At 52.1% G+C, this 11,310-nt stretch overlaps 1 protein-coding gene across 1 annotated transcript in view; it reads left to right on the top strand.

Annotated features, from left to right (window-relative positions):
• Positions 1-9,241, top strand: part of RSPO4 (R-spondin 4) — a 28,056-nt gene extending 18,815 nt beyond the window's left edge. Inside the window, exons 2-5 of the mRNA XM_050918415.1 lie at positions 1,557-1,745; positions 2,340-2,483; positions 2,968-3,153; positions 8,703-9,241. Of these exons, the coding sequence (XP_050774372.1) occupies positions 1,557-1,745; positions 2,340-2,483; positions 2,968-3,153; positions 8,703-8,782 (599 nt within the window). The 3' untranslated portion in view covers positions 8,783-9,241. The remainder of the gene's footprint in view (positions 1-1,556; positions 1,746-2,339; positions 2,484-2,967; positions 3,154-8,702) is intronic.
• The last annotated feature ends 2,069 nt before the right edge of the window (positions 9,242-11,310 follow it).

Here is an 11,310-nt window from a genome sequence, read left to right on the forward strand (position 1 = left end):
CCATTGCCCTTCTGTCCCAGACCCCTCCCTTTTCTGGGACCCCCCCCAGCACAGGGGGCTCCTCACCCCTAACACACGTGCCATCCTGTGACTCTCCATCATCTCTCGCCCCCCAGCATTGGTGTCCCCTCCCTATACCAGATTTCCCCTGTATACAAAATGCTAAAGGGACCCATAGAGGTCCCGGGCCCCACACCCCCCTAGGGATGGCCCTGATTGTAGTATTAGGCAATAAGATGATAACTGGCCCTACCCTTTTTGTAATGTTTCCTAAACTTTCTTCCTTTCCTTTGACCTTTAACAGACCTTGGCTAATTGTTTCAGGTCAAGGAATATTTGTAACCACTAACTGATCCTTGATTTAACATGCTTTGGGATATGTGCAACCGTTACTTAATTGGCTAAAGATGCCTCGCACATGTACTGCGTTATGGGCACTAATTAGATAAGGTTATTCATGCACAGAGGGACAAATCTAGCAATCTTTGCTAAGCCCACAATTCAGCTAAGCACTTCAGCATGTGCTTAAGTCCCTCCAAAGCCTCAAAGTTAAGCATGGACTTAAATACATTGCAGAATTAGGGCCTCAGTGTGTACTTTACTCAAACCCAGAATGCACCGAACTCCAGGGGAATTTGGCTGCCTATGGGCTAGGCAAGGATGGCAAGGTTTGGCCTGTGTTGTAAATTTCATTTCGTATTTATCACCCTTCTCTCCATGGAATATCCTGGAAATCTTCCCTTTTGATTCCTGCCTGGCAAGTTTGCTGGGCCAGAATTTATGGAGCTTTACTCAAGCAGCACAGAGGTGGTCAGTAAAGTTCATAGTTAACTTGTGCGTCTCAGGCCTTTGATTTTACAGAGCAGCTGGTGACTGGTCACATGGAACCACAATTCCAAAGAGTTCCACCAACAGTCCAGGCATATCTGAAATGTCCCACAGTTGATGCCAGTGGTTTTGTGGGTGTGTTTATTTGTGTGTGACCCTTCAGCCCCGATGTGCATGTAAGTGAAGGGTGAGACGGAGCTTTATCTCAGCCCTTTTTGTAACAGAGGGGGCTCGCGTGTAGTGCTTTGAGATCCTTGGGAGAATGGTGTTCTGGAAAAGCAGATGTTATTGTAGTACTGGCCCATGAAAAACAAACAGGAATGTTCGATACACAAAGGGAGGGCTGAGTGATTCAGAGAAATCATTACAAGCAGACAGATGCCAGGAGCTAAGGAGAAGGGAGCCCATCTCTTCTAGGACACTCGTTCAAATACCGACACTTCATTCAAACCAGCACCTAATCAGCCCTCCACCAGCCTATTATTTAGCTCCACTCCCTCCTTCCCTGGCTTCTCCCAGGCATTCTCAAGCCTATGTTGCCCATCAGCCACCCCTGCACAAGCTGGAGCGATGGTCAGCCCAGCCTTGGGAGCTGGGGATTATGTAGGGCAAGAAAGCCTGGGGCAGTTTGTTCCTTCCTATTCCCCCTCCCCCTGCTCCCTGCTCGGCTCGTTCAATGCACCAGCTGATGGCAACAGCCTCTCCTCTCTGCCTTTTTTCTCTTGCAGCGAGCGCTGGCTTATTTGAGAACTGCACGGGCTGCGTCATGTGCTCGGAGGATAACGGGTGCATTGCCTGCCAGCAGCGTCTCTTCCTGCTGATCTGGAGGGATGGAATCCGCCAGTATGGGGCATGCGTCCATGCCTGCCCACCTGGCTACTTTGGGCTGCGAGGCCAAGAGGTCAACAGATGCACAAGTACGTAGTTCTCCTACCAGCTGCAGCTTGGTCCTGCTATGAAGGCCGGGGGCTGGACTCAATGACCTTTCAAGGTCCCTTCCAGTTCTAGGAGATTGGTATATCTCCAATTATTATTATTATTATTATTATTATTATTATTATTATTATTAGTGCTCACCTGCCGTCCAGAGGGGGGCGCTCAGCTCCCCCTTGCTTTGCCCTCCCCCGCCATGCCCCACCTTATGATAAACAACGCTCTGGCCGTTCGGAAAGGGAGAAGTCTGGATTTCGCCTCTTCGTTTCCCACCTAAGAACGCTACCCCTACACTCAGCTTTACATTGCATGGGGAACAGGGTGGTCTAGTGGTTAGCACAGCAGGCTGAGTGCTAGGACTCCTGGGTTCTATTCCTTCCTCCGTCACTGCTCTGCTATGTGACTGGGGTAAGCCACCTCACCTTTCTGCATCACTAAAATGGGGGTGGGATTTTTCAATGTTGCCAACGGGCTTTGAGATCCCCGGGTGACTAGAGGTGCCCTGCTCTGTTGCCCTAACACTCCTCTTGCCAGCCAAGGGGCGGCTTCACTGACTGGTGCCCCGTGCCTCCCTGCAGAGTGCAGGTCGCCGAGCTGCGAGAGCTGCTTCAGCAAAGATTTCTGCATGAAATGCAAAGAGAAATTTTATTTGCACAAAGGGAAGTGTTTCAGCACGTGCCCGCCGAACACCACGGCCCAGGCCAGCACCAGGGAGTGCCAGGGTAAGTATTGCGTAATCTCTGCCTCTTCTCCCTTGGGGACACTTCTCCCTCTGCCCTTTCCCATCTGTGCTGATTCCTGAACAATCCCCCATGGGCCTGGGATCCCCCAGCACCAGAGAAAGGATTTCAGTCCAGAGCAATATTTTTGCCAGCCTTGCATGTGCTCAGGTTCCAGGCCTGGTGCAAAGCCCACTGAAATCAGAGGCAAGACTCCTATGGGCTTCAGTGAGCTTTGGCTCAGGATTAAAGGGGGAGGGCATGTTTTCCCACAGCCTCAGGCTGCAGTCTCTACAAATCCGTCCACAAAGTTTCTTATCCAAGCTCTGGCCCCTCCCTCAAGCTGTGCTCGCACGCATCTGGCTGCCTGGGGTTTTGTGCACATAAATCTGAAATTCTGAGCATGCGAAAACTTGGCCGTGCAAAGTGTAGTTGCAGGAGGCAAAAAGGCCATTGTTGCGTTACTGCTCTTTCCTGCCCCTGCCAGAGATGTGTGAGATGGGACCCTGGAGCGAATGGAGCCTCTGCAGCAATGAGGGGAGAACATGCGGCTGCAAGTGGGGATCGAAGATCAGGACACGCGAAGTCATCAGGAGCACCAGAGAGGAGGTGGTGCCCTGCCCGGCCCTGCTGGAATCCAGGAAGTGTAGAATGAGGAAGCATTGCCCTGGAGGTGAGGAATGGGGTGTGGAAGGAGATGATGCCCAAGCAAGCTGGCCAAGGAGACTGGATTTAGTCCTTGTATTTAGAGCCATTTGGGGGAAATTCAAACCTTGTTTATGTCCCTAAACAACCAAAGAGAAGGGTGCTGAGTTCATATTGTTTCCCCATATCAGCACACCTGTCATGACCGGGAAGCCTGGATTGCATCTCTGAAATCAGCCCAGGCCCATCTCCATAATCCACCTGGCTAGGAAGAAAATTGTGCTCACACAAGCATCCACATGGGTGAAGCAATTCTGGAGCTGACCCTGCAATCCAGCCCTTTACACTCCCATTTCCTGGGGGTTGCTCTGTCAGTCTAGCCAACCGCTATGCTGTGAACACCTGGCTGTGGCTTGAAGGTCAAGCAAAGAAAGCGGGAAGGGCAGAGCCAGGAAGTGTCTATAATCGATGAGACTTCGCACAGGGAGGCTGGGGTAGAACCAGGAATTGAGTGCAGCAAGCCGCGCTAAAAATAGCTGTGCAGCGGTACCCTTTGTCCTCAGACCTATGCCAGAGCCACAATGCCTTCCTCTCCCACAATATGGGAGGAGGCCAAACCATAGGAAGGGAGCAGCCACTTGCTCTGTTTAGCCATTTGCAAAGCTCAGGGGTTGCATTCAGGGTGTTTTGTTAAACATCAGAATAAAGACAATGGAGTTACAAAGTGCTGAGCACGACAACTGTCTCACTTGTGGGCGGGTGGCTTAAGGCATTAATCCAAACGGGCCAAACTGGGCATACATGACTAGGGGCTGGAGCCTGACAAATAGGCCAGACTCCACTACTGCCTCACGTGACTCTGCTGTCTGCCTCAGTTTCTCCATCTGCCAAATACCTGGCTCAGAGAGGCTGAGTGCGACATAATACATCACTGTTCTGAGGTCCTTGGATAAAAGGCTCTAGAGATCTGCAAAGTATTATACACCTGCATATTTGCTAAATTCATACTGAGTATTAGAAAGGTGATTTCTGAGCCGTGGCTTGCACGATGACCCCTGCCAGCCAGGAGACTTGACCCAAGGAGGTTTTGGCTAAATTGGGTTTTATTGCTCTAATGTTCCCTTGACAGGCCATGAAATCCATCCTGCGCCCTAATTCCAAACTTAGCCAGTCCCATTAGCCAAACTGGGGAGCCTCCAGCTTCAAGGACAGCCTGCTGCTGAAACATAGACCCTTCTATTGCCACCGTCAACCTGTATCCAGCCACCACCACTTTCGCGTTTCCCAGACAAGTGCAGGGGATTCTTTGCTTAGGAATCAAATCTAAATCCTTGCTGTGGATCTTTGGGCCCAACAGAAACCAGAAGGTGGCTGAGGTCATTCTTGGATGTGATTGGCCAGGCCGTGAGTGTTCAAAGATGCTTTTGGCTTTTAGGGAGTGCTGGTCTGTTGCCCTTGGCATGAGATCCCAGTTCCTGGCCCCAGTGTTTGAGTGATTTACGGCTCTGAGTTGGGGCTCACTGGATGAAGAGCACATCGCTTCAAGTGAGAAAAGCCAAAGGGGGGAGACAGCAAATGAGCGATCAATCGATTGATCGATAGCTCGTAAAAGAAGTGGGGAAATGGGGGAAAGAAGGGGAGATAGGAGTGATTGAGTGGGGAAAGAAGGGGTGAAGAGCTGAAGTAAATAGAGATCTGGAGACTGAGCACAGAGAAATTCTTCCTCCTCCTCCTCCTTCTTGGCCCTTTCAGCTTGTAATAAGTCACAAATATTTTCCACTAATAATGATGCCCATGAGCAGTGATCTTCCACTGGCTCATCGTTCCGTGTAACTCACAGCACTGGGGAGCATAATGGGAGCCAGGTGGCATGAATTTAGGGGAAATGTTGCTTTCTCCTCTTTCTCCTCCTCACCCAAGCTCTGTACACTGCTCCTGTACACACTGCCCCTGAAGCTGGATGTTCCGCTGGCGCTGAGCCAGGCTTGTGTGTGTGTTGTGTTGTGTTGTGTATTGCTTTGGCTGCTCCTCTCTGCCACGTGCGCAATTGCATGTTTATTAGTCACTGACCTTTCAAAACAATGTGCTGCTCCATAACAACAAACCCTCTCTCTCCTACTGTGCTGAATAACAGAGCCAGGCAGGACAATCCGTATGTCAGCTTGGAGGGAGCCTGTCAACAATCTTGACTTGGCCCTGGGCCTCCTTGTCACCATCCTTACAGTGCTGGCACAGAAGATCCCGGGGGCTGTGATGTTGAAGAGGATCCTTGACGGGTCAATGTAGCTGTTGCTTCAGAGCCACCATGTCAGGCATGTTCCCAAGGCCTCCTCCAGCATCTGGCCTAAGGGCTTAATGTGGACCCAAAAGAGGATAGAATAACTAGGGCCCTCCCCGACTCTGGGGCAAGAGGCAAGGGCTAGTGAAAGGAACGAGATGTTGTGGCGGCATCAGATACCTGGGGTGACTTCTCTCTACTTTGTGGGAGGAGCGACCTCCCCATCCGAGCCACTGATGAGTCAAAATTTCCTTTGATGGCTCAGTGAATCCCCCATGGATTGCAAAGCATGGAGCTGGAGCACCCTTTGAAGCTACCAGAGCAGAGCGGGGGGAGTTTTAAACGCGAGGGCTCCTTTCAAACAGAGACATTGGAATGGGGATTCTGCCTCCCCACAGGGCAGTCGCTGGAGCTTCAGATCTTTTCAAGGCCGTCAGTGAATCTGATTTACAGATGCCGTTTGGGGAAAGCTAAGAAAGGCTTTCGCTTGTTGTCCTCCTGGGCCTTGGCAGCTCAAGATAACATCATCGGCTGGATTCCACACTGGGAACTGACATGAACAAAATGGAGAGTATGGGCTGCGCTCAAAGCTGCCGGAATGCTGCTGGGGTAACACAAAGAAGGGGGAAAGAAAACAGACCCCCAGCCAGGAAAGCAGATGTAGGGAGAGGAAAGGGAGAGAGTTGGGAACAATCCTGCGAAGTCCCTGGATCAGAAACCCCATGGAAATAAATGACCAAGCAACAGGTCTGTCTTGTCAAAGCTTCAGACTCAGGCACAAGCTTACACCTTGGTTCAGAGAGTGGACTCAGCCTGGACACTGGGCCTTCAGCCCACCAAATCCCAGCTCTGGTGGGTAGTTCAGCAGTGCATAGGCCCCTAGCTAGTTTACTGCCCAGAGGCATAGGTGAGGCAGACAGAGGATTGGGTCATTCCAGGTCTGTTCTCTCTGAATCAGTGGTCACACTGCGGTTCGGAGATGCTGGGCACCCTTCAGATGAAGCCTAAAGCCTGGCACCGGACCACTGGTGCCTATAAAGAGTCTGTGGCCCCTTTGCAAGATCAGGGGTGTCAACGCTCGTGTCATGATCAAATTCCCAAGAAAGCATTTCCACTTCACCTCCAGAACCCCTTCCCCCTGTGACTGAACGTAGAGTTCTTCACTTCCTGTCCTAAACTGTCCTGCGGCGTGGCTGTTAAATCCCAGGGGGGCAGGGCTGACAAGAGGGGAGGAAAGGGGGGACAAGGGTACTAGGGTCCCCCAAAACCTTGGTACTTGGGGTGAAATGGGAAGGGTTGGACCCCAGCTAACATGACGTGTTGGGGCCCCACATTTCTCTCAGTGGGCCTGTAGAGGTCACTGCTTCTATGTGCTCAGTGAATGGCCCCCCAGGATAGTTTTTATATAGAGGCTTGTGGAGTTTACAATGACAGGAGTTACATAGGGGCTTGATCCAAAGCTCACTGAAATCAATGGGAATCTTCCCTGTTCTTCTGGCTCTAGGTGGCCTGTCCTCTCCAGGAATGTGTGGGATTGTTCTGGGTCAACATGCATTTGTGTGTGTGGAAACCTGTATTGTTTGGGGTTTCGACAATTTCCCCTTCCCCCGCCGCCCGGTGTGAACTTCCCCTTCGTGGCGCACGACAGCAGAGACAGGAGCTACTGCTGGGGCGGACAATCCGGGAGCCAACTTGCTTGGGGCTTGTGGCTGGTACCACAGATGAGAAGAAAAATGCAGAACGAATCTCCTGCTACATGGGAAGCCCCGGCAGCTGGGCTCCTCGCCGTGGAGCGGAGCTGGGAGCAGCCGCAGCGAGCAGGAGCACCGAGCAAACTCTTCTCATGTGTTCCCAATCGCCCGGGGGTGCGTGTCAGACACTGTCACTGCCAGCGAACGTTCCAGGGATGTGAGGAATCTGACAGGGCACCAGGCTCCTCCTGCCATTTTATGTTTCTCCTCTTTAATATCCCTCCCTCCGGCTTTCCCATGCTCCTCTTTCCAGCCCCCATTGACCCTGGGTCTACACGGCAGGGGTGGAGAAAGGGCTCTTTTCCCTACTACACTGGGGACTGTTGCAGAGACCCCCCCTCCCCAGGCTGTCTGGGAGGGACACACTCTCCTCTCCAGGCCCAGGATGGAGCCTGGTTTGATACCCTTCTCTCCCAGTATGGGGGAAATCCACCAGAGCAGGCACCACAGCACATTGGCCCTGGGGCTTGCTGGGCAGAGCTGAGAGGAACGTTTGACCCTGATCCAAAGCCCGCTGAAGCAGCTGGGCATCTAGCCACTGACTCCAGTGGGCTTTGGGTCAGGGGGTCTCTCTCCATTAACCACGCAGCCCAAGCCTGCTCCTGAGTGCCCAGCCCCCTGCTAGAAAGAGGATGGGGGTCTCAATTGTGCTGCTTTTCTGTTCCTCTCTACGGCAGAGATGGGTCTGAAGTGAGACCCCTATTTCATAGCACAGAACTTGTGAATTTTTGCTTTTTCTTCCCTCTACCCCGGATGCCTGAGAAACAGCCCTGGTGTGAGCTGGGAGTTCTGGGGCCACCTTTGGCTCCTTTCTACCTCCTGGCCGGTCTGCTTTGCTGGGGGGAACCCTCTGACTTCCCTGGAGCTTTTGGCCCAAAGAGCCTGGGTAGGAACTTTGCCAGCCAAGCTGGGGGACCTGGTTGCTCTCTGGGCTGAATGTGGAGCTGCAGCCTGCACATGCCCTGGCTATAAAGTAAGGGAGGGAGGGGAGAATGGGGCAGCATGGTCAGAACTGCAGACCAGGGGGCGCATCCTGTCCCCATTGAACTGAATGGGAACTCAAGGGTTCACCAGGTGGAGGGGGGATCTATCCTCCCATTGTACAGATGGGAATGGAGGCCCAGAGAGATTAAGTGATCTGCCTACGGTCACCCAGAGAGTCTGGGACAGAGCAGAGGTTGAACCTATGTCTCCTGAGTTCCAGCTCAGGCCAGCCTTTGTTAGTTCAGTGTAACACCCCTGGGAGGTCAATAGTATTATCCCCACTTCACAGATGGAGAAACTGAGGTCTAAACAGAGCGATTAAATAACGACCCCAAGGGCACAAAGCAAGTCAGTGTTAGACTTGGGAGGAGAACCCAGGAGTCCTGCTGGGCTGGATGGAGGGGTGGGGCTCCCAGTCTCCTGTTCCAATCACTAGCTCCTCTCCCTGCGCAGGGAACTTCCCTTTCCAAACAAATTCTTTTCACTGCAGTGAGCTGAGAAGTAAAACCAGGTTTTGAAGCATTCCCGGCTCCCAGCCAACGAGCGATCTTTTCTGTGTTTCAGAGAAACCCGAGACCATCAAGAAAATGAAAAGGGAAAAGAAACAAAAGAAGCAGAAGGTAGATTCCCTGGCATGCACCTAACCAGCATCCTCCCAGGTGGGACTCCGGGAGGCAGCACTGGGGGCGGCCCCATGGGAGCACCGTGGGGCACAAAGGAGATCTTCACCCTGAGGTCTCAGCAACATTTTCTTCTCTGTGTTCGTTTTTCCACCTTTTCCAGCCAGAGAATATTGCACAATTCCCTCCACCACACACACACACACCCCTACGTGCTTCTTTTGAGGCCGTTTACGGCCTGTGGAACATTTCCTCTTGCAGCCCGCTGGAGAAAGCAAAGCTCTGTTTTCTCCCCTACCCTGATGCACTCTCACAGTTCAGCTCCTTCTCTGGTGAAACCAGAGCCAGCTGCCTTAGGGAGCCAGTGACAGCGAGCGAGAAAATGCCGCTGGCTGGGCCGTGGTGGGTTTGCACCCCTGCTCAGCTACCTGCCCAGCAGGAAGAGTTACGGAACGGCGCCGAGCTGGGCCTGCACCACCACGGGGAAGATGGGGAATGTCTTGAGAGCCAAGGAGCAAGTTATCCTGTGCAGTGCCATCACCCAGCGTGGCAAAAACAGCCAGCAGGACATTTGATAGACACGGGGCCTTCACCAGCTCTTCTGGAGCTGACTGGTGGGAGGTTCCCCTTTTCCCGGCAGGCTCGTCCCCTGCCTGCAGACTGGATTTATGTGGTGGGTTCCCCCACCCACCCAGTGGAACCGGAGCAGAATGCCGGCAATGGACCGAGCCCTTTGGCCCATAACCAGAGGTGAGGAGCAGCCTATCTTGGGGAGCCTTATCATTGCTCTGTTACAGCACAGCTGGCCATGCCTCCAGCTCCCGCCCAGCACCTTCAGCCCAATTACCTGGCCACGCAGAGGTCTGAACGGCCCCCGTGCCAAGCCTCCCAGCCTTCTCCCTCCAACTCTTTCCATGCCTGCTGCTCCTGGAGACCCCTGTTCGGGGGTGAGTGGGGGGCAGAGGCTTACGCATAGCTCTGGCTCTCTCCTGGGGCCAGCTGTCTATCTCATCTGCGTGAGAAATGAAAGTGTCTGTGAGCTTAAAAGCGGGGGAGAGCCGAGTGACTGAAAAAGGGGTACATTCCCCGGGCTGGAAATCTCAGAATTGCACCAGGCCCTGCCCATGCTCCATCTTCCTCCCAAGGGCTGTGGTCCTGCCAGGTGGCGAGAGCCCTCAGCTGCCCTGGCACTGCAAACGTGGCACGCGGCACAGGACTCCAAATAAGGAGCCCCAGAATCCAATCCCGCAGGCCTTACTCAGGTACCAGTCCCATTGCCTGCGTAAGGGCGGGGGGATTTCCTCCCACGGACAAACCGGGGCAGTAGAAGAATCCTGCTCTCCTGCAACACCCCGAACTGTCCCTCATTTTTACAGTGGGATTCAAACTTGGTTGAAATACTGGACTGAGAGTCTGGAGAGTTGAAATTCTGTAAGTAAATCTCTTGTCCTATTGCCATTCGGGACTAGGAGGCAAGCCTGAGCGACCACCAGAGATAGAAGCTTCCCAGCCCACCCACTCTGGAGAGTTTACCCAAGTGCCAGAGAAGGATCTGAGCTTCTGGATCCTTCACTGCACCAAAGGCAAACTCTGCTCCTTTAGTGGCCAGTCCAGCCCTCACCCTGTGGGGATCTGGGGACCCTGCCGCATTGGTGTGCAGAAGGGGTTAGAAAGTATCTGCAAATTCCTCAAATATGTGTGTCACTCTCGCAGAGATTTGTGGCGTTACAAAACCCAAGCAAGAAGACAGGCAGCTCAGCAGCTCTCACTTTCCAGTGCCAGACCTCCACGCACCCTTCGTCAACAGAGAGCTCAGGATGTTTCAAAGCAGACTGTCCTGAGAGTGCCGCCCATCAGATTGGTGTAGGTACCAGATTAAGATCTGTTAGGGCAGAGTTCCAGACTCTCTATGGTGGGAAGAGGACATTACATGAGGGACATTATAGCATTTCAGCTAAGAAAGAAAGAATTACAATGCTGCCCTAGTGATAAGCCAGAGCTGGGACTGAACCAAAACTAGATCTAAGCCCCCCTCTCCCCCTGCTCCAAAAAACTCTGGAAATGGTCAGCCCTGTCTCCAGATGGAGGCTTTGTACCTTAGGTCCTTCCCTATCCAGGGTGACCAGATAGCAAATGTGAAAAATCGAGATGAGAGTGGGAGGTAATTGGCTCATATATAAGACATAGCCTCGAATATCAAGACTGTCCCTATAAAACTGGGACATTTGGTCAACCTAAGTCCCCACACCCCCACCCTAAACTTCTAGCAGCATCAGATGCCTTCTAGCATTCTAACTCATTTGTGTCATGCTGACAAATTAGGTTTTATTGTCTATATAAATAAATATATATTATATATATATGAAATATAGAAATTTATTTCTAGAAAACCGATGTATTTAAAATGTCTCTCACTATATATATATATTTTCTTATGCTAGTTTAAAATAAGAATTTTGGTTTTAAATAAAAGTATTGTACATAGCAATTTGTGGTTCAGACTTTGATGCTGATGGGATTGTAACAGCCATGTGTTTAGGTCACTGGCAACG

The sequence above is a fragment of the Gopherus flavomarginatus genome, chromosome 11, assembly GCF_025201925.1.
Source record: "Gopherus flavomarginatus isolate rGopFla2 chromosome 11, rGopFla2.mat.asm, whole genome shotgun sequence".
In the NCBI taxonomy this organism is placed as follows: domain Eukaryota; kingdom Metazoa; phylum Chordata; order Testudines; family Testudinidae; genus Gopherus; species Gopherus flavomarginatus.